This window comes from Macrobrachium rosenbergii, chromosome 10 (genome assembly GCF_040412425.1).
Source record: "Macrobrachium rosenbergii isolate ZJJX-2024 chromosome 10, ASM4041242v1, whole genome shotgun sequence".
In the NCBI taxonomy this organism is placed as follows: Eukaryota; Metazoa; Arthropoda; class Malacostraca; order Decapoda; family Palaemonidae; genus Macrobrachium; species Macrobrachium rosenbergii.
This window is the reverse complement of record NC_089750.1, coordinates 61416967-61444643: the sequence shown is the minus strand read 5'-3', so window position 1 is coordinate 61444643 and position 27677 is coordinate 61416967. Positions and strand designations below refer to the sequence as shown.

Below are 27677 nucleotides of genomic sequence, written 5' to 3'. Positions count from 1 at the left end.
CATCACAGATGCATGAGAAAATCTGTCCAACTGGAAATCAGATTTGGCCAGATATCCACTGCTGTCCATTATGTGTATATTTATACAAAAAATTATTACTTTACAAGAGAGCATGAAAAATACCCATCACAAACATATTTTTTTAATATACAAAGGACTTAAGTTATAGCTTGTCAAGAGATTCTAAGTAACGGTACATAAAATTTGTCTATAGTATTAGGCAATATGTAGCCATCTAAATAAACAGTAATAAAAAACTCTACCATCTTGATTCTCTGCAAGGGATAACAGAGCATAATTTTCAACTCTATATATATATATATCTGTATTAAACAGGGCAAACTTTTGTAGCTTGGATACATGTAAATGTATCCCTCCTTATAAAACATAATAAATCAATGCATTCACTCTACATATACTATTACGAACTCATACATTCCTTGCTGACTGAAGACAACTATCATAATCCCTTCACAGAATGCTACCTAATAAAAGAAACTTATAAAAAAAAATCAAGTAAAAGGAATAATTCCTTGCTTATTACTCAATAGTCTACCAAAGACAGATTAAATAATATTTGTACACTTTTTTTTTTTAAAGGATTACAGGCAACTCCACTAGCATATATCAAAACCGATGATATTTTGTAGGCTTTACCTACCCCATTCTGATACATTTATATCTACATTAACCATTTAATGAGTAGAGCATTGCAGCTATATTTCAGATGAAGCAGGGCAATGGTGAATTTGATCAGTTTAACTGACAATGCACCAGTCCTGAAAAATGTTAAAAGACAGTTTCCTTATATTCCAGATACCAAAATACCCTCCTTAAGACCTTAACGTTACATTTGTTAATTTCAAATTGAAGACACCCACAGGCACAATCTGAGTGTTCCTTTTAGGCTTAACACTTTCAAAACATGATAGCTGGTTGGGATGCTTGAGAGATCATTGAAAAAATACCTTCACTCTTTCTACCTTTCATTTTCCCTGTGTAAAGTACCTCAATTGTCCACTTAATTAAGAAACATTAATATAAAAGGTAGCCATATTTTTAATTGCTGTCTTTGGTCCTGTTATCAAGTCTGTTTTTTAATGAAATCATATTTGTATTTCTGCTTTTGTTTCATGTGACATCATTTCTTAGGCATATCAAGAGTATTAGTTGTCTTGCATCTTACAAGCTGCTTTCCTTTCAGAGAAATTCTAACTGTTGTCTTTTTGTTATCAGTTTATTCTTATCAAACATTTTTTTATAACACAAAACTTATTTTTTATTATAAAAACTGATCAATCATAGACAGTCTATGTTTTAAAATTCGTGTCATTAATGTTCCCAGGCTCAAAGTATTTTGTCTCTCAGACACAGGAATGTAATTTCAAAATGCATGGCCCTTTTGAACCCCAAGTATGTCTCAGTCACCTATCTCATTTTTTGTGTAAGTTACATAGGTGGTGGATAAGATCTGACTATATAACTGAGGGGTTTGTAGGGATGCCACAGTTTGGCTATGTTGCCTGTAAAACACTTTACAACTGAAATGAGTCAGGAACTAAGTGTTTAGCTCGTACGTTGGTATACATTGAGGACAAAACCCATCATGCTTAATGCATGGTTCTTGATCACAAAAGTCTTTCAGATTTGGAAAGGAGGTAGATTTACTATCAACTTTCAGACAGACATAGTAACCAATGATCCTGGAAGTCTATTTGTTAGAAGTGCCAGGAATGAGAGTTGGACAACATTTATGAGTATGTGGATAATGAGTCCCTACCTTTTTCCCCCAAACGGTAAACAGATGCAAGTCTGACCATTCATGAGAAACATCTCTTCAATAAAAAGAAATAAAGGTATACTGCCACTATTAAGAACCTGCATGTAAAATAAAAGACATTTCTAAATTATGTTTTAAAGTAGCAGAAGTAGAGTGGTCTGACTCTGTACCTTTGTAACATGACTGATGCTTTGCCATCAGTCACATTTTACTGTAAGTATTTTAACTCAGTAGTCTCATTAAACTACTTAGTAACATTCTCAAAATCACTTGCCTTCGCTAATATGAGACCATGTTCTTAAGGACATGATTCTTTCTTAGTCCTGTGGAAAGAAACTGTCTGGAGATGTCCCTGAAGTCTCAGGTCCTCCACAAGTAAAGCCTAATAGCCCTGACAGAATAGAGCAAGAAGTCCTCTTCATTATTGGTGATGGAAGTCAAGCAAGGAATGGATGGCAAAGTATATTGTGGAATGGTGCTGAATACCTGTCAATTAAATTCACTCTTTTATTACTTAACTAAGAACTAAAATGAAAAAGAGCAAAAATGAACAATGGATATATTGTATAACGTAAAAATTGAAAATGATTATTAATGGATGATGGAATAGCAATCCAGCTGCAAGTTTAACATCTAGGGAGCAGTGAACAAAGCACTTAACAGCAATGCAGGCTCACATAAGTAGTAGGTGATTGAGAAAAGACATACATGACAATCCAGATGGTGCTTATATTAAGACTACCTTCTGTCTAACAGAATCTGGGAACATTGGAGACATGAATAATAGGTGTATGTATGTATGTATGTATACTGATGTGGGTAATGGGGTTGTTTTGAAATACCTCTATTCTTCTTTAGTCTAGTTCTCTCCCTGTTAAGGCATCTCACCTTTGTTTTTTTCATATGTAATCTGTTCTTGACCTTTCATCTGTTCTGTGAGTTTCTGCACTGACAACAAAAACAACAGCAGTACAGCTGACATTCTTTTATAAAGTAAAATACTGTACAGGATTTTGAAAATTAGTCTGGGCATGTCATATATCATATTAACAGTACATAATGTAAATCCAGTTATTTCTTTAATGCCTAAAAAACCTTGTACGTATGCACAACATAATTATTAGGCTGAAAAGAAAAAAATAATACCATACAACAAGTTCACACCAGACATATGATTTCCAGCATTACTGAAGAACAAACTGAAAAAGGAAAAAATCTAACATCCAGGAACTGGAAAATAATGATGTACGACTTTCTTATGTCTCAGAACTAGAATCTAAGCAATTCAAAGACTGAAAGAAAAACACAGGACAAAGGAATTATTTAGGCTCGTAACTCAAAATAGAAAATAATTTTACGTGTAGAGATAGCAGTGAATACAACAGTAAAAGAAAATGAAAGGTCAGTGTATTTTGCCAACACTTACAAAAGGTCTATTGATAGTTGCCACCTATTAGGTTCAGTTACTAAAGTGAATGGCACCTGCCAACTAGATACTTAGGCTCCGATAGTAATGATTTGCTTGTTCTGATGACTTAGTTTTTGTTCTTTGCCTATTCAATTACAAACAAGAACTTTTACCACATACTTTTTCTTAAGCTTGCTTTCAAAGCTCCTTGGTGAGTTTTTATCACAATAATAAGCAGGTAAAAAGCTGTTATCCCTATCTGCAAATAGGGTACAAAGTTTACTAACTAATGAAATGCAGCATTTGCAAAATAAAAATACAGTGCTAATAAAATTTATAAAATCTGAAAAGAGCAATAACATAAAGAACGCTTTCTGTCTCTGTATCTCTGTACTATGCACAGTTTACATTATACACCTTCCCTTGCTCCCTGTAAACCAAAGGGTGTAATAAAACTGAAGAATACTGTGGAATTGAAAAACAAAAACTGAAAAAGAAAATCCTATAAACATCAACCGAAGTGCTAACGACCAAAATATTTCTAATCTTCATTCTCTACAGAAATCAGTACAAAGCTATATCAAAGCACCATGGATGGCAGTAGCTTGTACAAGAATAGAAAAAAGTAAATGTCATCATTTAGCAAGGTCTCCACTCAAATTCTATTCCTCTTAGTCCTTACCGAACAGTTATGGAAATGAAATAAAAAACTAACTTTTCATGATGTTGATGAAATACTTTCTCCCTTCTTTTCCCACTTTCCACATCTGTATTTTTGCTTGAAAGCACTGTTTACCAATTCTTAAGCTCCCCAAATATTCTAGTTTGTTTAGTTAAGTCTAAGCCAACGTTGTACGTCATACAGTATACTTATTCACTTTACTGAAATATTCGAATTAGAAGCCATATCACTACAAGCAAAATATTAAAAAAAAATACTCCATGTTAATGAAAAAACATAGAATATATCTCCCTCCCTGGAGAACTGAACTGCCAACTGGTGAAATACCAGGCCAAACTGTACTCACTTAACCATGAAGCACAAAATCATGGAAACCATATATACAGTAGTACCACTGCAGCCAAAACTATGCTTTCATCTCCCCCTCCCCCACTCCCCCCCCCACAAGCAGAGTGTAGAAGCATTCATTTTCATCCTCAACAGGTCAAAGGTGATGTACACATTATAAGTAGGCAATAATGCCTGAAAACAGGTGCTAACAATATCCCCCTCAAGAATTTACACCACTGGCATGGGGAGAGGGTGAAATCCTATTTAAGGGTGCAATGAAGCCTGCTCTGATTCCAAACATATGCAGTTGCATATCTGGTTCCCCTCATTTCATTCCATCTGTTTTTAGTAGTTGAAGTGATGGCCTGTTATTGCACTGGTTGAAAATTCAAATATCCAAGTAGGTTACTTCAGCATCTATTTTTGGGCAATATTTCATGCTAATAAGGCCAAATACTGTATGATATATTGCATTTCTAATTTCTTCTGTTGGTCTGCAATTACAAAAAAAATGTCTAAAATCATTCCAAAAATATCCTGAAAAACTGTCAACCTAATTTTATCCAAGAAAATGAAGAAGCAATCTATATCCTATTGAGAAATTACTTAAAAAACCTAGAAGCAGATGGACTGTATCAAGCATTGGCAACAAATATACATGTATTTCATGCGAGATTCTTTTGTTATACAGTCATCATGTTTTTCATTCAGGAAAAAGTATTTTTTCTGTAATACCTCCCATCTTTCTTAATATTTATCTCTGTACACATTCACATATACATAGATATGTACTATACATATATATACATATATACATATAATATATATATATATATTTATAAAGTACATCAACAGTGACAGAAAAAAATTAATTTTCTCTTAAAACACCAAGTTTTACATACCTACACCCAAAGGCTTCTACCCCTTTTAATTCAAAGGCACTGGAGATAATCTCTATAAAAAAAGGATGACTATATGTAATGAACTACTTTCGAGAAATTAAAGAAAAATACACTGCAGCAACAAACCATAAAATTTTTTAACTAGAATTCCATAAGTTTCTTCAGCAATAAAACAATTATTATGGCAATATGATCTGACTAGCGCATTTTCTGACTTACTTGATTTCACAAGGAGCAAAGGGAGAATGCAATAAAATGCAAATGAAGAAACCTAAATTAAAAGACCTGACAACTTCATAGTCTACTAGGAATTACAATAACCATCACAGCTACATGCATCTTACATGGGCAGTATCTAAAGTTCTGCTTCATCAGAACTTTTCTCTCAATACATCATGACAAATGATACTTCTCACACATTTTCAAAGTAAAAAGACCAAGTACTGTATCAACATTTAAGATAAACCATGAATCAATGGCCAATACATAAAATGATGCAAAATTTTCAGATTTTCTATACATAATGAAGTAACCAGCTTAATTTTATAATTAAGTGAAAAAGAAAGTAATGAAAAACAATTCCAATTACTGTATCATGGATAACTAAAAAACTACAGTAATGATACTGCATCATGTAGGGGCAGAAACAGCTGTATATATACAAAATGGCAAAAATATCTCCAGAATCTTCTTGAAATAAAGATAACCATACAATCACCAATGCACAGGTGACCAAAAGCTACACTGCAACAGGAAGACAATATGCCATATTCTATTCACCCCTGCTGCATTTCAAGATCACATACCTGAAATTATACACAAATGACCTTAAAAGTACACTTAAAAAAAATAATCACAGAACAGTACAGTATTGTAATTTAAATTTTCTTGGGTGATGAAAAATAAAAACGCTTTCTAAACAAACTGCATTTTTTATATCATACAAAGCCACTGCTTCTGTATATAAGCATATACTGTACTTCCATGTCTTAAAAGGTCAAAACATAAAGAATTTGCAAAGAAAAGCAAAAATTCAAAAATGGTAAAAACTGCCCCTAAAGAAAAAGCCCTTCTTCCTATCCACTTTATAAAAAATGACAAATTTAACAATAATTTGTATTTTTCCTAACATACAAACCCACAACATCATGTGATAGGAGTATCCTTAGGCACGCATGCACAGATGGCTATGGTAGACTCGCTTTTAGCCTGCAGGACCAGCATCCCCCAATTTGTTCTTAGCCGTCGTTGCATTAAGACGTGCTTCTTATGCCCTGCATATTTTGAGCTCGCTTTATCTTGGAATATCTCTGTGTTTTTTGAGACATATGTGAACAGTATATGGTGAATCTCATAGAGTGTTTTGTGTTTTTCCCTGATTATGAAATCTTCAGCGAAAGTGTCCAGGTATTACTCGGAAAGGAAAACATGGAAAGTTTTTGTTTCCCTTAGCAGTTAACCCGCATTCAGTGTGTTCTAAAAGCAGAGGGCAAGATTGCTCTCGATCGCTGGAGTACAAAGAATGTTAATCATGGTTGTCTTCTCAGTGGGAGAAATGTGATAATATAAGTGCTAAAAAGAAGTCAGAAAGGAAAACTTTGACTCCCCAACCCATAGAGCTTATCCCCTCCATTACGTGTATCCCTTCTCACGCCATCTTTGCTTCCTTTCTGTGTCCAGTTGCCCCGGGAAGAAATATCCCTTCTCTTCCTTCCTCGGAGCAGAATTCCAATATCCAACAAGAGATGATGTCGGTTCTAACGAAGTTTTTTTAGTAAATGTACAGTTTTGGATAAGTCCAACCCAATCAAGAAATCAACAGCTTCTATTAGCAGAAGTAAGAAGATCTGCATTACCCAGGCTAGCCCGGTGCCAGGTCTCAAAGAGATTCCCAGAGGGGTAGGGGGAAAAGGACTCCCAACATCTCTCCCAGTCCAGTCCTGGGTACCAGTGGCATGTGACAGAGTGGAAGTTCTGCCTTTCCTGCCTCTTCCTCATCAAGCTTTTCTCTTCCTGTGTCAAAACGTCGCCATTCTCAGTCTTCTTCTGAGAGCTCCTCCCAATCACGCTCGAGAAGCGTGACTCGGAACGCTGCTTCTCCGGAATTCAGTAAACAACCCCACACTTCTCATCAGGGACGTTGTTCTGGTTCTCCTAGAGACACCTCCCAGTCTTCTTCTAAGGCACAAACGTAAAAAGAGAGAGTCGGCTGGTCCTCGCAAATCCAGGCACTGAACTGTCACTCCTCATTCTGCAGTCTTCGGATGCATCCCGTTCCTGTTCCAGGAGCGGAACGCGGCATGGCAATTCCCACAAGAGAGCAAACTTTGTGGATTTCAGATGCTGAACTGTCACTCCCAATCCTGCGTTCCCGTTCCCGGGATGCGACGTGACATTACACTTCTCATCGGGAAGGTTTTCATTTGTTGTTTTCTGGTTCTCCATTAGTACAAACTATCAAAAGAGAAGTCTCGAGCTCCCAGATTCCATTTCGTCTCCTCATCAGAAACGCTCTCCCCAGAGAATCAAGTTTGTCATTTTCAGGATGTTCCAGAAGAATCTCTCTTATTCCTAAAGAAGATAGTGAATCAGAACAGGTTGCTTTTTCAGTTTGTCTAGAATGGTAAAGTCATCATTTAAAGAAATTGATTTGTTGATTGCTGGAGATGAAGGTTCCCTAGCTGCCTCCCGATCGCAAAAATTGTTACCTCCTCCTTTACCCAGACAGGCAAAGTATTATGTACCAGAGAAGCCCACCTCCCTTCCCAGGATAGTGAATGGAAGTTTGTCAAGGCTATTGAACAATGCTTCCTTACATTTCTTGAGACAAATAGGTTCTACTTTCTCTAGTTCTGAGATGGTCAATCTGGAGCTTAGTTTGGAAAGAACTTTGAGAGTGGCCTCTTGGCTTGACAACCCGCCGAGGGGCCCTTTTGAAATTGATTCAGATGAGTTTTTCTCATGATTCCTGGAGTGTAATTACAGACATCTTCCCTCCATCAGGTAAAGCCTTAAAATATTTTACTAAAAACACAGCGAATGTTTGGGCTAACATTCTATTGAAAAAATGCTATTCCCTCCCGTCAATAGCTCAGAAGCATATTTCTTCGGACAGCTGAACCAATCTCAGGAACAGCCCCTTTACCCGAAACGTCTGGGTATTTTCTCCAGGACTTATTCGACCACGCAATCTCAGACAGGAGGGAAGATGATAATGATTTCGTTCCCGCCTCATCTAGCAGACCTTCATCGAGAAAGCAATCCTTCTCTTACAATGGAAGTAAACAGACCAGAACTGCAGCACAACCTTTTCGTCAGAATTCCCAGTCAAGGGGTAGACAAAGAGAAGAAGGTCGGCTTCAGTACCGTTCCTCTGCTCCCTCATGGTGCAGAAAGTGAAAGCTGGCACCATCAAGGGTGCCTAACAGATGAGGAAGGCTGCCTCCCCCATCTTCTTCCGCTAACCAGGGTGGGGGGCTGTCTGAAATACAAGTGGAAAGAGTGGCAGACAGCCGGGGCAGAGAATTGGATGGTATTAACCTTGAAGAAATGGTATGTTCTTCCCTTCCATCAGAAACCACTTTTGTCACCCCTTCCTCTCGAGTTTCCCTCCTACAGGAAAAACTCCCCTATGCAGAAGGCCCTACAGCTACAGATTCAGAATACATTGGACAAGGGGGCTGTGGAAATATCAAGACACCGTCGCCAGAGTTTTACAGCCGCCTTTTCCTGGTACAGAAAGCATCAGGGGATTGGAGACCAGTAATAGATCTATCATCACTGAACAAATTTCTCCAGCTCACCCAGTTCAAGATGGAAACACCAGTCTGTTCTGGCAGCAATCAGGCAGGGAGACTTTATGATCTCTCTGGATCTACAGGATGCTTATCTACAAATTCCAATTCATCATTCTTCCAGGAAGTTCCTTTGATTTGTCCCAAGAAAGAAAACTTATCAATTCAGGACCCTCTGCTTTGGGTTAGTGACAGCCCCCCAAAGTCTTCACCAGAATTTTTCAACTAGTGTCAGTATGGGTCCACAAGAGGCATCGGTCTCTGCAGGTATCTGTATGATTGGCCCATTCTTTCACCCTCTGCAGCCCAGGCCGAGAAGGACGGAAGACTTGATTTTAAGGATGTGCAAGACTCTGGGGATTCTCATAAACTTCAAGAAGTTGGATTTAGTTCCGACACAGAGAATCAAGTGCTTGGGAAAAATGATAGATACCCAGATTTTGAAGGCTTTCCCATCACAACAAAGGCGGAGAAGTTTCTAGAAATTTCGAAAAGGTTCCTCTCCATACCCATACAACCAATGAAGAATTGGCAGATTCTAATTGGGCACCTAATGTCCCTGGAGAAACTGGTTCCAAGAGGCAGAGCTCAGATATGTTCCCTACAGTGGAAGTTAAAAGAGGACAGCCAAAATCAAGGGAATGCAGAAGAAATGACTAAGGTAACAAAGGAAAACAGGAGATTTACAATGGAGGAGAAATCCAAAGAATTATCTCCAAGGAATGAAATTGGGCCAGTTAGCTCCGGAGAAGCTAGTGTTCTCGGACTCACCCAGGACAGAATGGGGAGCAACGCTAAATGAAAAGTGCATTTCAGGGACTTGGAGCAAGATGGAACAAAAAGAACACATAAACGTGCTGGAGATGAGGGCAGCCTGGTTAGCTCTGCAGTACTTCCAAGAAGACCTGAAAGGGAAGTCAACAGTTCTGATGAGCGACAACACTTCAGTTGTCTCCTATTTGAACAAACAGGGGGGGAATGATTTCCCGCTCTTTAAACCAACTAGCAATCAAGATTTACAAATGGTCGGAACTCAAGGGCCTGACACTAACTGCCAGATACATCCCAGGGAAGAAGAACATCGTAGCAGACACCTTAAGCACATCAGGACAGATAGTGGGGATGGAGTGGTCTTTGCTTCAGCCAGTAGCGAACAGACCCCTCAGCTTGTGTCCGGGCCCCACAACAGATCAGTTCGCAACTCCGAGGAACCACAAGTTACCCCTATACTGCTTTCCAGTTCCAGACAAAAACGCCATTATGCAAGACGCATTCCAACACCAGTGGAACAACCTAGATGTTTACATATTCCCTCCTTTCAGCCAAATCAGGAGGGATATCAACAGGTGCTTCATTTCTCAGGGTCTCCGAATGACATTGGTAGTCCCAATGCGACCTCAAGCGGAATGGTATGTGGGTCCCCTACATCTCATAGACATTCCAAGACGTCTTCCCATAACACCAGCTCTACTAAAACAAGAACACAGCGGAAAGATACATGAGTCAGTTGAATCACTTCAACTTCATGGCTGGAGATTATCGAGCAACTCCTCAGAAAGAAAGGCTTTTCTAGAAAGGTTGCAAAAGTCATTGCCAGCTCGATTAGGGAATCCTCCCTCAAGCTATATGATGGGAAATGGCCAGTCTTCTTGGATTGGTGCAGCAAGAGGGATCTACATCCCCTCAAAACAACAGTAAGAAATGTAGCGGATTTCCTTCTCTTCCTGAGGAAACAGAAAAACCTCTCCATCTCAGCTGTGAAAGGGTATAGATCATCCCTCTCCAAAGTTTTTAAAGCTAGGGATATTTATTTGGCATTATCTTGGGAGATCTCGGATATGATCAAACACTTTGAGAAAAGTTGTTCACCTTGAAATTTGAAACCTCCTGATTGAGATTAACAAAAGTTTTAACTTCCTTGACCAGGTCCCCTTATTAACCTATCAGAACTTCTTCAGACAGGGACTTAACATTGAAAACAGTGTTTCTTTTAGCTTTAGCATCTGCTAAAAGAGTTGGTGAGATTCATGCACTTTCTTACAGTGTAACCCACACCCACGGATGGACAGAAATGACTTTCATTTTTCTGCCGGACTTTATCGCAAAGACCCAGAACCCATCGTCCCATGACCCAAGATTTGATGGCTTCTCCATTCCGTCTCTTATGGACTTTGTGGATGTGGGTAATGATCAAGAAGAAATGTTTCTTTGCCCCACATGCGCAGTGAAAGTTTACCTTAAGCGTACGGTCTACCTTACACCAGCACAACGTAGACTTTTCATTAGCAGAGGTTGTATTAAAAAGGAGATTTCCAAAAACATGATTTCCTTTTGGCTGAGGAAAGTAATAAGCAGAGCTTACAGTTTGGGACAAGATGTATCTACCATACCAGCACACTTTAAGGCCCTTGACATCAGGAGTATTGGCCCGTCAGTTCCCTTTAAGAAGAACTATGCTGTGGGACAGATCCTCCGCACTGGAGTTTGGAACAGATAAACCACCTTCACATCTTTTTATTTGAAAGATGTCACACATAAGTCAACTGACACCTTCTCCTTAGGCACGGTGGTGGCAGCTCAACGAGTGGTGTGAAAGATAAGCAGTCTATTTCTTCTCTACCTGCAAAAAACATTGTTATCGAGAGAAAGTCTTTCAAGAAGGCCTGTCTATAGTGAGGAGATGTTTTAATTCTTTTAGTCTATCATGCTTTGAGTTTTGTTCCCCTCTAGTTTTCAGGAATTTACTTACATTAAAATGTTGGAAAAACATTTTACTTCTATATAAATTCTTGTCTCCAATATTCATATCATCCTCAAGCATCATCATTCAAGTAGCAATAAAACCCACCAAAAACTAATAAATTTGTATTTATAACCATTTTTCCTGCGAGGTTCAGTACTAGTGTTCTCTTAAAGTGCTATTCTTGGTGGTACCAAATTATGGAATGATCTTCCCGATATTGTAGTAATAAACCACTGAAACTTCAAAAGTTCAAAACTTGTTGCAAACTTGTTGCAGTCTTATTTTGTTAAGCAGGCTGAGAGCAGTGTCATTTCAGAGTTTATTACTGCTGTATATGTCTGATTTATTTTACTTTGCTCTTTATACTATTTGTTCTCCTTTCTTGTTACTCTTCCACAGTTTATTTTTTATTTCTCAAATTCTTTAATCAACTGGGCTGCCTTCCTCACTGGGGCCCTTTGGCTTGTAGCATTCTGCATTTCCTATAGGGTTGCAGATTGACTTTAATAATAATAATAATAATAATAATAATAATAATAATAATAATAATAATAATAATAATAATAATAATAATAATAATAATAATAATAATCCAAACAAAAACTTCTTTCAGTTTTCTTCTGAAGATGGAAAGAGAAACCCACAAGATTTCTGTGTATAACTTGTTTACTTGTAAATATTTACATGTTACTTTTAATCTCGAGCACTTTCAGGTCCTAACTGTGACCCTTTTTCAAGAGATGAGGTAGTCAGGCTGGTTTAAGGCCCAGCAATCTTCTGGAACTTCTCCTGTGCTGTCATTTATATGATGGCTGTCCTGGTTTCCATTCTGTTGAGAGTTGTTAATCTCCTCCTGTCGGTCTGATATCCTGATCTGATGGTCAGTGGTACTAACCCTTGTGGTATGTGAGTAAGGGTTAATACCACTGACCATCAGATCAGGATATCAGACCGACAGGAGGAGATTAACAACTCTCAACAGAATGGAAACCAGGACAGCCATCATATAAATGATGGCACAGGGAGAAGAAGATCCAGAAGATTGCTGGGCCTTGAACTAGCCTGAATACCTCATCTCTTGAAAAAGGGTCACAATTAGGACCTGAAAGTACTCGAAATTAAAAGTAACATGTAAATATTTACAAGTAAACAAGTTATACACAGGAATCTTGTGGGTTTCTCTTTTCAATAATAATAATAATAATAATAATAATAACTTCAACAGTTTTCTTGACACTTATAAACAGATCCTTTCATCCCATGTAGGACAAGGTTTTGTAACTTACAAACCTTTTTTTTGTTAATTTTAGTGTACTTATACAGAAATATAAACAACTGCCTTAACAAGAGTCGAACATCCACATACAACTGAAGGTTACTGAAATAGAGCTGGGATGACATAATCAGGAGATAAAGCAAACTTACTGTTAGTCATGCAAACTAAATCATTGTTTATGAATGACCACTCAGAGAGGCTGCTGTTATCCAACAAAAGATAATACTGTACAGTACAGTACTAAAGGAAGAAAGCCGAGAGGAGGCACAGTGCATCTACTTATAATGCAGCGAACGTAGAATGACCTAAATAACTATCTATAGGAACACAGCATTTGCTGAATAAAGGGCTGAACTCACTGATTGGCAAATACAGCAATTACACTCAAGAAAGCAACTTTCTTCGTTTCCAAACAAGTCATCTACTGATGTTTTCAAAGCAAAGCCATGTGTCATTCCTGGGTTGGTGTTTCTCCAAGTTCAATTTTTGGGGGCGGGTGCTAAGAGACCTCTTTCTCAATAAATTGCAGTATAAAACAAGATATAGCTAGACACCAAGATTACAGTGTGCCAGACTGCCCTTTGGGTATTTATTAGATACAAATAAATTTATATGCTCTATCACTGGTCTTCATAGGAGTACATATGTGCACAGAAGTTTGAGATGAGCAGTTAAGAGGAAAGAAAGAAAGGAGAAAGAGAGAGAATGCTGGGAAAAACCTTGTAATAAAATCCACTGTAGGCAGCATTTGGCACTCTTTGGTCATTAGACCCCAATGAGGTAGGAACACATAAAAGACAAAATGTTTACTATCATCTCCATTCAAAAAATATACCAGAAAGTTTACATACCTTATGAAGGCTATGAAGTGAAAATGTTAGATGACTATGCGATAAGTTCCTCCAGGGCTTTGTCTCTGTCATTGTTATGCTTCAGAAGGGCATCAATAATTCTTGATTCCTCAAAACCCAAGGCTAAAAGCTGAAATATTTCAGATCAATAAAATACTAAAACGAAAAGAATTAATAGGCATAATATGAAGTTTTCATAATAAAACTAATATTGTAATACTTACCTGAACACCTGAATTAGCCCTGGTCACTGACCAGCCCGAACTATATCCCCATAATTTTACCCACAAAGTGGGTAATTAACTGTCAGCATTACCAACACTACAGGAAAAATCTTGTCAAATGAGTTACCTGAGGTATCATTGACAACGCTGCTGCAAATACCGGCCAACAGAGGCCAACATCCCCAATTGAGTCACTCACTATCAAAAACTGAAGTAGGGGGTGGGTGAGAATTGTTCAGGTAAGTATAACGATATTAGTTTTATTATGAAAAATTCATATTGCAATACACTCCCTGAACACCTGAATTAGCCCGATTAACAAAATTTTAATGGAGGTGGGATCAATCTAATTCAGCCCAACCTGTCAATGGAGAATAAGCAGGTAACTCATTATCAACCTACTATGTGTACATGTATGTCACCATATCAATCAATGCTTTCGGTGAAGAGACATGCTGGAGGGAGACCCATCTAGGTTTCGGCATACCCCCTTTTTACAACCGCAGAGATGGTAGCTCACTGATCTGCTCTGCATAGGATATCTGTTTAGTCATACACTCACCATATCAATCAATGCTTTCGGTGAAGAGACATGCTGGAGAGTACTTTGATCGTCAGTCAGGTCAGTATTGTCTCGGTCCGTCGACCTCCCATGTGGCTCTTCAGAACCTCTCGTGTATATAGGAGTACGATGAACCTCCCATGTGGTTATTCAGAGCCTCTCATGTATGGAGGAGTACAATGAACCTCCCATGTGGTTATTCAGAGCCTCTCATGTATGGAGGGGAATGAAGCAGTGTGTCGAGCCACTGATCCTCCGGATAAGGCCCGACGATCGAAGAGTGAATAAGTATCTCAGCGCCCACGAAAGAGCCTAGACTACTACAGAACCCCCTTGGACTCTCGTAGGGAAATTATCAAAGACTAAGATACTTAAAAACGTACTAAACCTAAGTTCATGTGATTATACTATTACTGCTGCCTAAGATTCTAAAGACTAAAAGGAATTCCTCTAACTGGTTAACCTAAGAACCTCCACACTAAGAGAATACCACCTCAGCTAAATGAAAGCACCCTAGATAATAGAGTTAGCCACTACATACGGACTGAGAGAATAACCCTTCGACGAGGCAAATTGAATGTCTCTTAAGTAAAAGGAAGTAAACATTGAGACGGATTTTTCCAGAATAGAAGACACTGAACAGATTCCTTAGAAAGGAAGATGAAGTGGCCATACTCCGAATACTGTGCGCTCGGGGTAATACAGAGCTTGAAGACGACAAAGAAGAACCCTGGGAAGCCTGGGAAATCATCTCCCTCAGAAAGTAGCTAATCGCACTCTTTGACAGCAGGACGGGAAGGATTCCACAGAGAGACAAGAAGTGTACGCAGACGCTGATGGAGTTTCTCAACCTTTTAATAAATAGACTTTTAATGTTCGCACTGGGCATAAGGGCATCTCCACTGGATCGCCAGTAATGAACTCTTGCCGATAAAGAACCCTTAACGAATGAGGCAGAGGGTTAACCTCTGACTCCGACTTCGCCACGAATTCCGGAAGAAGAGACAAATACATATCATTTCCCGCCTAGGAAACCAGCCTAGAAACTGCCTGAAGCTCGTACACCTTTCTAGCTGTAGTTAAAGCCGTAAGAAAAAAACACCTTCTTAATCAGTTGTCTTAACGTTAGAACTTCCGACAAATCCCACAGAGGAGCCCGAGTCGGCAAGACAGGACGTTTAATCTTAAAGGAATGTAATAAATCATGGATGATCTTACTACAAGAAATTTTTGGGAAGATGGAAACTACATGTACTGCTAAGCGTTGAGCGGTAGCCAGCAATCACCGAATATGAAAGAACCTTGACTTTCCGAAGGAATAAAAGAAAATCAGCTATTTTGGCTATGAAAGGTCTAAAGATAGAATGACCTTGCTTACGACACCAACTTCTATACATTGTACAGCTGACCTGGTAAAGCTTATGGGTTGACTTTCTCAAGCTGAAAGAAAGCTGTCTAGATGCAGCTTTAGAAAGTCTGGTCTGTCTAGCTGCTTGCTCGGCAGTTGTCTTGCAACTAGGTTTAGCACGCGAGGGTTTGGATGATAATGGTGAAAAAGCAGTTGTCTGAGATCTTCCACATGGGAAGGAACATCACAACTTCCATAAGGAGCTTAGGAGTTCCGGAAACCAAGGGCGTAGGGCCAGCAAGGAGCTATTAGAGTCATAGACGTCTTGACACTCTCCTGCAATTTCCTGATTACCTGACGAATGAGACCGAATGGTAGAAAGCATACACCTGCATGTGATTCCAATTTTGTAATGTCGCAACGGTGCCTATTGACATGGGGTCCACCATTGGTGAAAAAAAAACTGGAAGACGATGGTTTAATCTCACCGCGAAAAAGTCCACAGATGTTGGCCACTTCCGGAGAACCTGACATACTACTTCCTGAGCCGAAGTCCACTCTCCCCCCAATACCTGACGAGGGCGACTTAATGAGTCGGCCAGTATGTTGAGACTCCACGAAACAAGTTGGGGAAGAAGAGACACTTTCTGTTCTTCACACCTTCTCAGGACTCTATGTATTATAGTATTGAGGTCTGTTGATCTTGAGCCCCCCCGAGCTCTTCAGATACGACACAGAGTTACGTTGTCGCAAAACAGAGCCACTACTCTGTTGAGCACTAGGACTGAAAAAACACCTGAGGCTTCCTTTACAGCCCTGAGTTCCCAAAGATTTATTGACTCCTCTCGTTCCCGATCCCTCCAGAGACCCAAAGCCCGGGTTTCTTCCAAGGTTGCTCCCCAACCTTGATCTGAGGCATCTGAGTACAGATGAATGTTGGGAAGAGGGGAGTCGATAGACCTTCTGGGTGTCAGATGCACTTCTTCTGAACACCACAGAAGATCCAACAGGCAAGAATCGCTCCAAACTATAACTGCGTTCTCGTTGCGGAAGTCCCAGCAATTCCTGAGACATACTTGAAGAGAAACGCATCTGAAGATGAGACCCTGGAATTAAAAGTGAGAGAAGAATTCTCCCTAAGAGGCTTCTCCAAACTGGTACCAGCTGTTCCATTGGACAGGAACACCTCTACTTCCTGAGGGACCGACTGGATCCTCTCCAGTCAGGAAAAAAACCTCAAAAGAAAAGAGAGAATCCTCATCCCTGAAAGGTTATAGATTGTGTTGGGACCAGGCAACTCTTGGCAAAGATTAGATGAATTCCTAGTATCTTGCATAGATTCAATAAGAAGCCCCTCGCCCTTAATAGCTCCTCTAAAGAGGAGGCAAGGATCAGCCAAGGGCTAGATACTTCAGCATTCTGTACCCTCGATGATGCATAATTGCCGACAACGGAGACATGAGTTAGAAGCAACAAAGTTCATCATACTGGCCACATCACCTGAACCTTGAGCAGCCACACGAATCATAGCCTCCTGTGACACTACTGCTGACGACGATGACACAAAATTGACCATGGAGGAGATATCCTCCTCTCTAAAAAGACTGTTGCAGAGCGCAAAAAGGTGCCCTCAACAGAACCCTCTTATGTATGTCTGGATAGTGAGGCGGAAGATGATTTACAAAGAAGTCCCTCCTCTTCTTGCCAAAGAACGTTGTACAGCCAGCCAAAATGTTAGCCCGGTATGCCAACCCCACTGAAACTGAAGTAATGAGGTTCTCAAACATTACAGGATTGGAGGGAGTATATCCACCTTGTTTGAGAAACCCCATCAACTCAGACAACATCCACAAAGAGTGGGACAAGGCCTCAGACTGGCTGCGAAAATTGTCCTGCAAAATACAAGCCTCACGAGATGTAACTGCTACCAAACGATTCGACGAAGGAACCCGAGAGAGAAGATCCTCAACAGATTCGTTGAGAGGAACTCTGGCACCGGCAGAAGGGTTACCCGCTACCCTATAGAACCCCTTCCGATTAGGAAGCAAGGTTGAATCCTGTCTACCCAACCCGATAAGAGAAGCTAACCTAGAGTCCGCCTCCCTCAACACCTGCCCGACTCAGCCAAACCAGACTGGTTTACTTGATGTTTGGGAGACTACTGGTTTAGGTGCATAAAATGATTCAAAACATTGCTTGGTTTGGTTGTGTAGGTTCCTCAGGAGCCTGGACTGTTAATAGAGAGAATGGATAAAGTCCACCATCCGCTTATACTCACTTTCATTCGCTAGAGAAAACCTGCATCTAGTACCGACTCCTCTTCTTCAAAAAAGCATTCTCTGTCAGACTGGTCCGACTGAACCGGGACAGGAAAAGAGACAGGCTGACCATCTGCAAGAGCTGCACCCAATAACCTGGAACTCACTACACCAGGATGTGCGAGACCAACACCTGACATACCTGACCCCATCATACCTGAGCCAACTGTAACCCAATTGCGCAAACCCTGCACCAACTAAAGCTGATGACAAAACTCTTGAGTCAGACACACTCGACTGCATACCGCACACCACCCAGCGACAATGACGTAACACCTGGGCGGACCACACCTGGGCGACAAACACCCACCCTTGCGAGTGGAGAGGCCGCAACACCTGATCCACCCAATGCCAGATGAACCAATGCCGCACCAGGATGGATATCCGGAGCTGAAGTCACACTGATTAAGGGAGAGGGAGGAAGAACTCCCTGATGTCCCGGAACCAAAGCCGAACCCACATTGAACACCTTAGAAGGAGGAACAAAAATAGCCGTAGGAAAAGTTGAGAAAGATGTAGAAGAAGGAGAGAAAAGAAAGCAGCCACACTTGGAATAACCACCAGAGCACCTACTGCCGATGCTGAACAGGTGGAGAACATACCAACTGGTCCAGTACTCAAAGGTGTTTCTCAGGACAAGCTACGAGCTGAGGAACCAATGGGGACCAAAGAAGGAAAATTACCAGCTACTCTAGTGAAAAGGAGAGGCTGAGGACACCATCGGTACTGATACACTCAACGATGACGCAGACGAAACACCAAATGCCATAGCATCCACAAGAACCACAGTGGACAGTAAAGGATGAAAATACGAAGTTGCGGAAGACTCCGCAACCGCCTGTGAAGCATCTAGATCAGAAGCTGAGAAAACTACAGGACCCATGTAAGGTGCTAAAGAAGACAGCCCCACCAAAGGTACACCTTACCTCAACCCCAAAGAGAGAGAGGGAGCCGCTGAAAACTCCAACATTACAGGATTGAACCAATGAAAGTTCTTTGCTCTGCTGACTTAATGAAAAAGAAAACAGGATGAGCGAGAGAAGACTCCGAAGAGTGACCCAATAAAGAAGATTGTGTAAAGACATTGGAAGAAGGCTTAGAAGAAATCGGGGAAAAAAGGAAAACTCACAAGCAGCAGAAGAGGCCATAGTTTTTTAGAGAAAGAAAACTAGACTGACTCTGTTCCCCCTTGATAATCTTGACAGACATCACTAGCAAACTCAGGAAAATTCTTCAAGACATGATTGTGAATATTGGAAAACATAAAATTGAAAACATTGTCTACCTAGTAATCTATACCCTGTGACAAACCCAACAATTCTCCATTATACTGAGCCAAACTGAAAACCCTATCACCAGAATTACCACCTCCGCAAGACAAACCAAACTCATCCACCGAAGGAAAAGGAACCTTTGAGGACGAAGGAGCATTCTCCAACACTAAAAACCCGACAAACCCGAAACCACATCCGAATGACGAACCACGGACTTAGAAACCTTCTGTTGTAAAGAACTCAAAGCAGGAAATAAAACCGAAGATGGATCCAAGACGAAGTCGTCACACCCAACCGAACCCAAACCCGAAGAAGACTGCACCTTCCACTTTCTCTTCCTGAACACTTCCTAACCAATTTTCCCTACTCGTCTGTGTCTTACCCAACTCTACATCAACCTCAGAACTTACATCTTGAGTGGGAAGGGGCGAATCTGCTGCCAACACTGCCTGCTCCGCATCGGGGGGGCCGGCAGAACCTACCTTCGAGGCTTGCGGTTCTCCATGACCCCCGGCACCTGTTAGGGCTGGTTCTGGAACAAGCAGGGGGGCTGAAAAAGAAAGATTAGAATCAACTATGCTACTACTATCACTATCTCTATTCTCTGTTAACTTACTCATCAGGCCAGAAATAGGCTTGACATACTGGATGATAAACTGTCCTCTAACTTCTTGAATACTGTAACTCTGAATCTAACGCTTCCTTATCTACTGATTGTAACTCTACAGCTGATCCCGACCTACGCTTACTCTTCGAGGCAAAGGCTTTTCTGTGTTTCAAGACCTATACTCATCACATCTCTGACTGATACTACATTGAACCTTCCTACATAAAATACAAACAGAATGTCGATCGTGTTTGAGGATACTCATCCTACACTTGCAAGACGTGCAGGACCGATGAGTGGCAGCATCTCCAGCAGCAGAAGGCTCAGTCGTCGAAGATGTAGACAAAGTGGAAGCAGCGGCACTAGCAGACGGCAACGTCTTCTTGTCTGACTTACCCAATAGAGTCCAAAGTACCGATCCAAAGTTAAAACTGGGAGAGAAGTTCCAAATCCAGTCAATAAAGTATAAATCCAGGAGAAAAGGTGTTGAAAACAGTCCAAAATCATAATCTGATGTCCATATTCTTTAAATGGGGGTCGGGCTAAATGACCAAAAGTTCACCTGATGTGGGACATATCCACACAGCATGGCGAACTAATAACAATTGGGGATGTTGGCCTCTGTCGACCAGTATTTGCAGCAGCGTTGTCAAAGGTACCTCAGGTAACTCATTTGACAAGATTTTTCCTGTAGCGTTGGTAACGCTGACAGTTAGTTACCCACTTTGTGAGTAAAATTATGGGGATATAGTTCAGGCTGGTCAGTGACCAGGGCTAATTCAGGTGTTCAGGGAGTGTATTGCAATATTCATATTTAGATGGCTGAAGTAGGAGGACAATAATGAAAAAAAAAAAGTCCTGAAACAAAACACAGAAAAGTGAGAGAGCACTAAGTTCTATCTGTCTACTTTAGTCCTCAAACAGTGACTGAAGTGCATGAAAACAATTGTCTAATGAAACATGAAAAGTAGCCAAGTATGGTACAGGATTATGCAGAGGAACAGTTAAGTTGCAAATCATAAGTGGAGAACCAAATGGGCTTATTCAAAGGATATGTTCATTTATAATATTCCACACTAACCTGCTTTGCTGCACTAAGATGATCTCTTGTCTTTTGTATATCTCCCATGTAGTAGTAGAAGGCGAGTTCAGCCTTGTATTCATCTTCGCCCGTGTCTTGCAATGATTGTAGTACAAGCAAAACCTCAATAAGCTGAAACATGAAGATAAACACTGTAGATCAATATATAACTGATACAATACTTCATGTTACTTGTAATATAGAGAAGCAATTTATCTTACTTAAAATAGAACAAAATATTATGATCACAAAACTGTAATTATAAACAGGGAAAGACAGCTTCTTGGTGAATGTTTTTACAAAAAAAGTTCCAAATATTCCCAAAATCATCAATATGCTCTGACAGGCATGTAAATTTGCCAGAAGTTAGAATCTCAGGATTCTTCCAAGCAAAGCTGATTTTTTTCCAGTTACAATGAGAATGGCTAACCGCCAGGAAGCAAAGCTGAAATCCATGAACATCCCATAGAAGGTATGGCAACAAAAAGGCTCACATTAGCGAAGTATGCTGACGATTTGGCATGAATTAAGCATGTTTGATAATAAAACTGACAGGGAAAAAATCACTGTGCTTACCCACACCTCCAAAGACACTCAAGTATGAAAAAAGTCCCCAAAAATCAAAGAGCAGCCAAGCAAGAGAATTCAAATGAAGTGGCATACAAGTGTTACAAGTCAAGACAGTCTGCTGGCATTAATACAAAATATGTTGCCACAGTACTGAATATGAATATCAGTGATTTCTCTGAAAGCATGGAATGGCTCCTCAGATTCAGAAACCATCACTACCTATGTTCTTTGGGAGACTGTGTGTGTTGCTGACGGAGCACTAAAGCCATAACGTCAGTATCTCACGAAGATAACAGAGTACTTTCAGTTGCTTGCTTGCTAACCAGTTTAATAATGCTGATGACAATGAGCCTCTTTGGAAGGTGACAACATTTAGATGCATGATCACAGACAAAAATAAAAGTCAAATAAAATTCAAAAGCATTAATGTTGCAGACCTACATCACCAGCTGAATGAAAAGCAAATAAAAATTAGAATAACTGTTGATCTGAAAAAGAATATTCCATGATTATGATAAATGTAAAAGAAAGGCAAGCAAATGAAAAGCCTACTAAAATATGACATCAACATAAAGTTCACTGTGAAAAGGACAACATTCTTTAATGATTACAATAATGAAGATATGATAGATGAAATTCCCCAAAAACCAAGTTTTTAAAAACAAAATTAATTCTTTATTATAAACACATGGTCTGTGATAACCTAGACACATCAGTCTTCAGTCTAACAAACAAACCTAAAGTCAGTTTCACAACTAATCCAACACTTGCAATATACCCCAAATTACTACTTAGGAGGGGGTGACTCTGCTTGGATAAGTAAAATAAGAGAAACATTACTGTGCATACAGATGGCTCCAACATGAAAAAACTCCTTTGTACATAGTGCATGGCAAAAAATGCCCCAGAAAATCAAATCTTAAGGGTGCCACCATGATATGAGAGTCAAAGTTATGAAGATGTTGAAGAGTATGAGTCCAACAATCATGAGTAATGTCTCCAAGAAGGAATAGTAAAATTCAGAAGATTAAATTCATGATGAATAAAGGGATGCCTTGGAAAATACAGAAAAGTCTGTTTCTCAGCAAGTTGCTAAGCACTCAACAGACACACATGAAGTGAGATGGTTAAGAATAGAGGACCCTATGATCTAATGGCTCATATGCATAGCCCATGGGGAACTAATGTTTTTCTTTTAATTGTTTACGAAAAGACTGAAGTGCCTGGGCTGTATCATAAGTGATGGTTCTATGGAAAAATGAAAAATCTTCATAGGGATATCATGAAAATATAATATATAAATACCCAATAAGCTAAGCTGCACAAGTACATGGCACACTGAAATACACATGCACTCCATTACAAAGAGCATAAAAGCTGAAAAGGGTGATAACCTCCCTAATCTAGTGAGGAAGGTTAAATAAAAACAACTGTAAAGTCCACAAATGATGAACATAATTAAATTGAAAAAATAGTTACAGCGAATAGGTTTTGATGTAGGAAAAACCTATTTTTGGTATCCACTGTGAGTTCTCAAAGAAGTTACACTCTCATGGTCTCTATAAAACAGACCAACCAACTACAGTACATAGAAACTACAGTACATAGAATTCTCTTATAGTTGGTCTTGGCCAGAATAGTGCTTGCTTGCACAGTGATAGAATATAAAAGACTCAGAACACAAGGGCTCTAATGCCTGACCTACAATGATTACCTAGGCTCTACGTCTCACTTGCACAGCTGTGACAACAACATAGGTCGGCGTCATCTCCATTACACGCCAGGTCTGTGCAAGATAAATGTTCACCCGAGTCCCATGCCTTTTTGTCAGGGAAAGTGGGTGGGTTTGAGGACTCACAGTGACTACCAAAAATAGGTTTTTCCTATGTCAAAACCTGTTTTTTGATAGTTTAGCACTGTTTGTCCTCAAAGGAGCTTACAAAAGAAATTGACAGGTGGTGAGATGGCTTAGCTCCTAATAAATAAATCCCAACAACCCAGATTAATTTTTAGCCTGAGGAATAGTCACAGGTTATTAATCATTTTCTTTTTTCCAAATACCCAGAGGGTTTGGCAATAAAGAACAGGAAACAACACACAAATCAATAAATGTATTATTCGTATGGTTCGAAGGTGGCTTACCTAATTATCTTGGGTCTGGCTGCAAGATTACTGCACCTTCCCCAGCAATATCTCAGTGTGACCACCACTCTCATGGCAATAGTGTTTCAGGAATTTTTTATTCAAGGGAAAGTCACAGGTTATCAACAGTTTCTTTATTTCAGATAACGATTCGGGTCTGGCAATAAAGAACAGGAGACACACAAACCTATAAATGTATCATCCATTTTGGTTCTACTGTGACTTACCTAATTATGTCAGGTTTGGCTGCAGGATTATTGCACCTTCACCAGTTCAGAAATACAGTCTGTAATAACCACTCCGTACACTCAAAGACTTCTTTGAAGAAGACATTCCCGAAGAAAATGAACAATATACAGTACTCACCTTTTAGATGTCATGCAACTTAGGAAAGGAGTGAGGGTCTACCTTTTTAATGAAGGCCACTAAAACAATTCTCACCCCATGTAGAGAGTGGTTTGTTTGTGCTAAGGTATAGGATAAAAAAGGACCATCTGGGATGGTTGCTGTGACATCTAGGTAAACTTTAAGTGCTTGAACCAGGCATAATATCTTATATGAAATATTGAGTTCCTTTATCAGAAAAGGGGAATTTCCCTTTAAAAAGAGGGCCCAGTATGCCAATCTGAGCTCCTGATGCCAAAGCAGTCAAAAAGACAGCCTTTTGCAGCATATAAGCTGTAGTTGTATTAGCCCCATGATTTACACGAATGACAGAAGTCTAAGAACCTTATTCAGGGACCAGGTAATTGGAAACCTTGCAGGGAGCTGACCTTTGCAGTGTGAATCAATTCTAAAACCATAAGGAAAGGGTTTCACCAATGCTGCCTTGTATGCCATGATTGTTGAAATAGCAAGGTGCTTGACTTCAAAAGATAATAAAATGTAAAACTGTTTTAACAGATTTCAACCGGGCTCTCAGTGTGGGGTAATCTAACCACATTTCCCATACAGACTGTTATGTTGGATAGATGAAGTCCATAGTTTTGCACTAGGTACCTTGTAATGTTATGCAAATAATCTTCACATTAGACTAGATTGAAAATTCCATGTGAAGGTCATGGTTCAGAAAGGAGGATGAGTAGACAACTTTCCCTCCTTCTGTCTGGGACAGAACAACTGATGGCAATAGAATCTATTCTTTTGCCTGTTGTGAAAGAAATAAGGAACCAATTACCGTTTGGCTACTAGGCAAAAGAGGTTCCGTTGAAAGCTAGAAGATTGTTCAAAGCTTTCAAAATCTGGGACAATGAAAGTAAAAGGTATGTCGTCCTCCATTTGTTCCATTATTGTAGGAATGCATCTCTTGCTATTGCCTAAGTGTCCAGGTTCAGAGACATACACTGGAAGTGGATGGTTCTCACATGTGGCAAACCGGTCCACTCCCGGACTGTGGGAGCATGTTAGCAATTACTGACTTGAGACGAGCTCAGCATGAGCCTAACCTCTTTATAGAAGACATTCCAATCATACTGTCTAGGTCTCTAGGACCAACAAAATGTGAGTCCCTTTTACAGGTTTCAATTTTCTGAGAAGGAAAGACAGCCAATAGCCCCAGGAAGCTGGTTTGACACTCCCTCCGAGCAAGTGACCATCTTCCCCCTAACTGACAATCCTTCCCAATCGCCTCCCCAATCTTCAAGGAGGCATCTGCATGTATTATCACTAATACGAATGGGGGAATCAGGTTAGCCTGTTTGCCAGAGACCCCTTCCAGGTCCACAGACTGAACATCTTCCCAATCTCAGATGAAAGCAATCATAAAACCTTTTCCTGGCATGTGAGAGCCAGACTCTGTTAAATCCTACAGTCATAATCTCAGGATTAGATCTATGATGGACCCAAACTGTAACAGGCCCAGACTTCGTTCCGATTATTGTCTGGAAAAGCTAGGATGTACAAGGAATCTACTACGTTCTTCCTTATTCTGGCTGGATTGGGAAGAGACAGCTGACCGCAAAGAGTAGTCCAACAAAGTCCCAGCCTCAGAAAAAGTCTGCTGGATGTAAAGTGGGACTTGTTCCTATTTAGAAATCTTTTGACCGGAGTATGTCAAATACCACTCTCAGGTTTCATCAGCATTCTTCTCCAGTAGCTCCCCAGATTAATCAATTATCTAGGTAGGCCACCAGTTACAATCCTTCATTCCTGAACTCCCATAAATAGGTACAGTATATATATAAAAATCTGTGCAAACAATATGTTTATTCATATTTGATGGGCCAAGAATCGCCCTTCGTTTGGAGGAATGCTTCTTGGGGACACTGACGAGTGGTGGCAAATAAAGCCATCTTTCTCTGTGGTCCCCTTTTAAAAGGGGGTCTGGTTTTGGGAAAAAACTGCTTTGGAGGAGGGGAAGGGTGAGACCATCTCTACCCTAGCCCATTGTGAATTATACTGTGTCCCGCAAGAGGAGGACTTCCACCGCATGCTATACTGTAGAAGACAAACCCAACCATGCAAGTCCTATAGGGCTCCACCTCTTCCCTTCCTTGTACTAGTAAGCAGTCCAGGAGTTGATTTTTCTCTCCCCTGATAGGAGTGTCTTGTTTGCTTTGAAAGGGGTGCTGATGCTATTGGTGTCCTTTCTTCTGTTGTCAGAGGGGTCCTTTAGTAGTTACTGTAGGCTTGTATGCCTCTGATTCACACCAATCTTTCTTAGGCTAAGGAAGAGAAAACTCTTAAGGGTATTGTTTCCCAGATTCCCTTTTTTCAAGAACAGTATATATATTGCAATTCTGTTGTTGGGCTCAATCAATGAGTTGGCAACAAAAGACTCTTCAAAAGGGTTCCAACAGATAGGGGGAAGACAGCAAAAGGGAGGTTACACTGGAGAACGAAATGTTGGAGCCCACCAACGCTTACTTTCAAGCCTTAATGTGATGCTCCAGAAAGTTGTAGAGCACTCCCAACAGGGTCCACATAAGTGTTTTGGCTATTGCAGTGAAAACTGCTCTCGAAGACACAGGAAGCTCTTTAATAAGGTGGAGCCTAGCATAAAATTCAGCCATGGATGTCCTGAGATTTTTCTCGTAGGGGTCCCAAATTGGTGGGAGCTTTTTCCCCTCATAAGGGAGGAAAAATGTTACGCATTCCTTTGTAGCACTATCAGTTACTGGGATGATGGAGACAAATGGCTTTATTCCTGCCATAAACTTTCGTTTCATAATCGTCACAAAATTCTGGAATTCTGTCTTCACTTCATGACTGATTGTTGCAAAAGTGAAGAGACAGAAAGCTGATGCCTCCCAGAGAGGTTAATGGTTCTGTAAGACTGTTGTACTATTTTTCCATTCAGTATTAGGAAAGGCCACTCTGTTCCGAAAGTCTATATGATCGACGTCAATCAGTTTTCCTTTCATTAATGAGCTATTTTCCATCTGGTGAAAGGATGCATACTGTGAGATGTCTCACTAAAGGTTATAGGTATTATTCTCAAGGGAAGATATTGGTGTCCATACTACATTTTGATTTGAAGTTTTATTGTTCGACCTGTGTCTCAATTTTACCAGTCGGAGCTCTGGGAGTGAGCAGACTGTCTCTTATTATCTATTCTGATTTTGCCAGGGGATCTAGACAACTGATTCAACCTTTTTTTTGGGCTTAGGTTTTTTATTATCCTATTCCCATGACCTAGGATTTTTGGCGAGAATCTTATCTCTGCCTGGGCAGACTGTGCAGCCTCTCAATCCTCTAGTTTAAAGGATGAGAAAATTTTACATATCATACCTGACTCCATATCCAGAACATCTGAAATCCTCTTGGGAATCATGGATAGCATCTCT

At 40.1% G+C, this 27677-nt stretch overlaps 1 protein-coding gene across 1 annotated transcript in view; it reads right to left on the bottom strand.

Moving 5' to 3' along the window:
• Positions 1 to 5767: 5767 nt before the first annotated feature.
• LOC136842684 (uncharacterized) overlaps positions 5768 to 27677 on the bottom strand; it is a 34863-nt gene continuing 12953 nt past the window's right edge. Inside the window, exons 5-7 of the mRNA XM_067110343.1 lie at positions 21181 to 21312; positions 13767 to 13896; positions 5768 to 5908 (exon numbers count right to left, since the gene is read on the bottom strand). Of these exons, the coding sequence (XP_066966444.1) occupies positions 13801 to 13896; positions 21181 to 21312 (228 nt within the window). The 3' untranslated portion in view covers positions 5768 to 5908; positions 13767 to 13800. The remainder of the gene's footprint in view (positions 5909 to 13766; positions 13897 to 21180; positions 21313 to 27677) is intronic.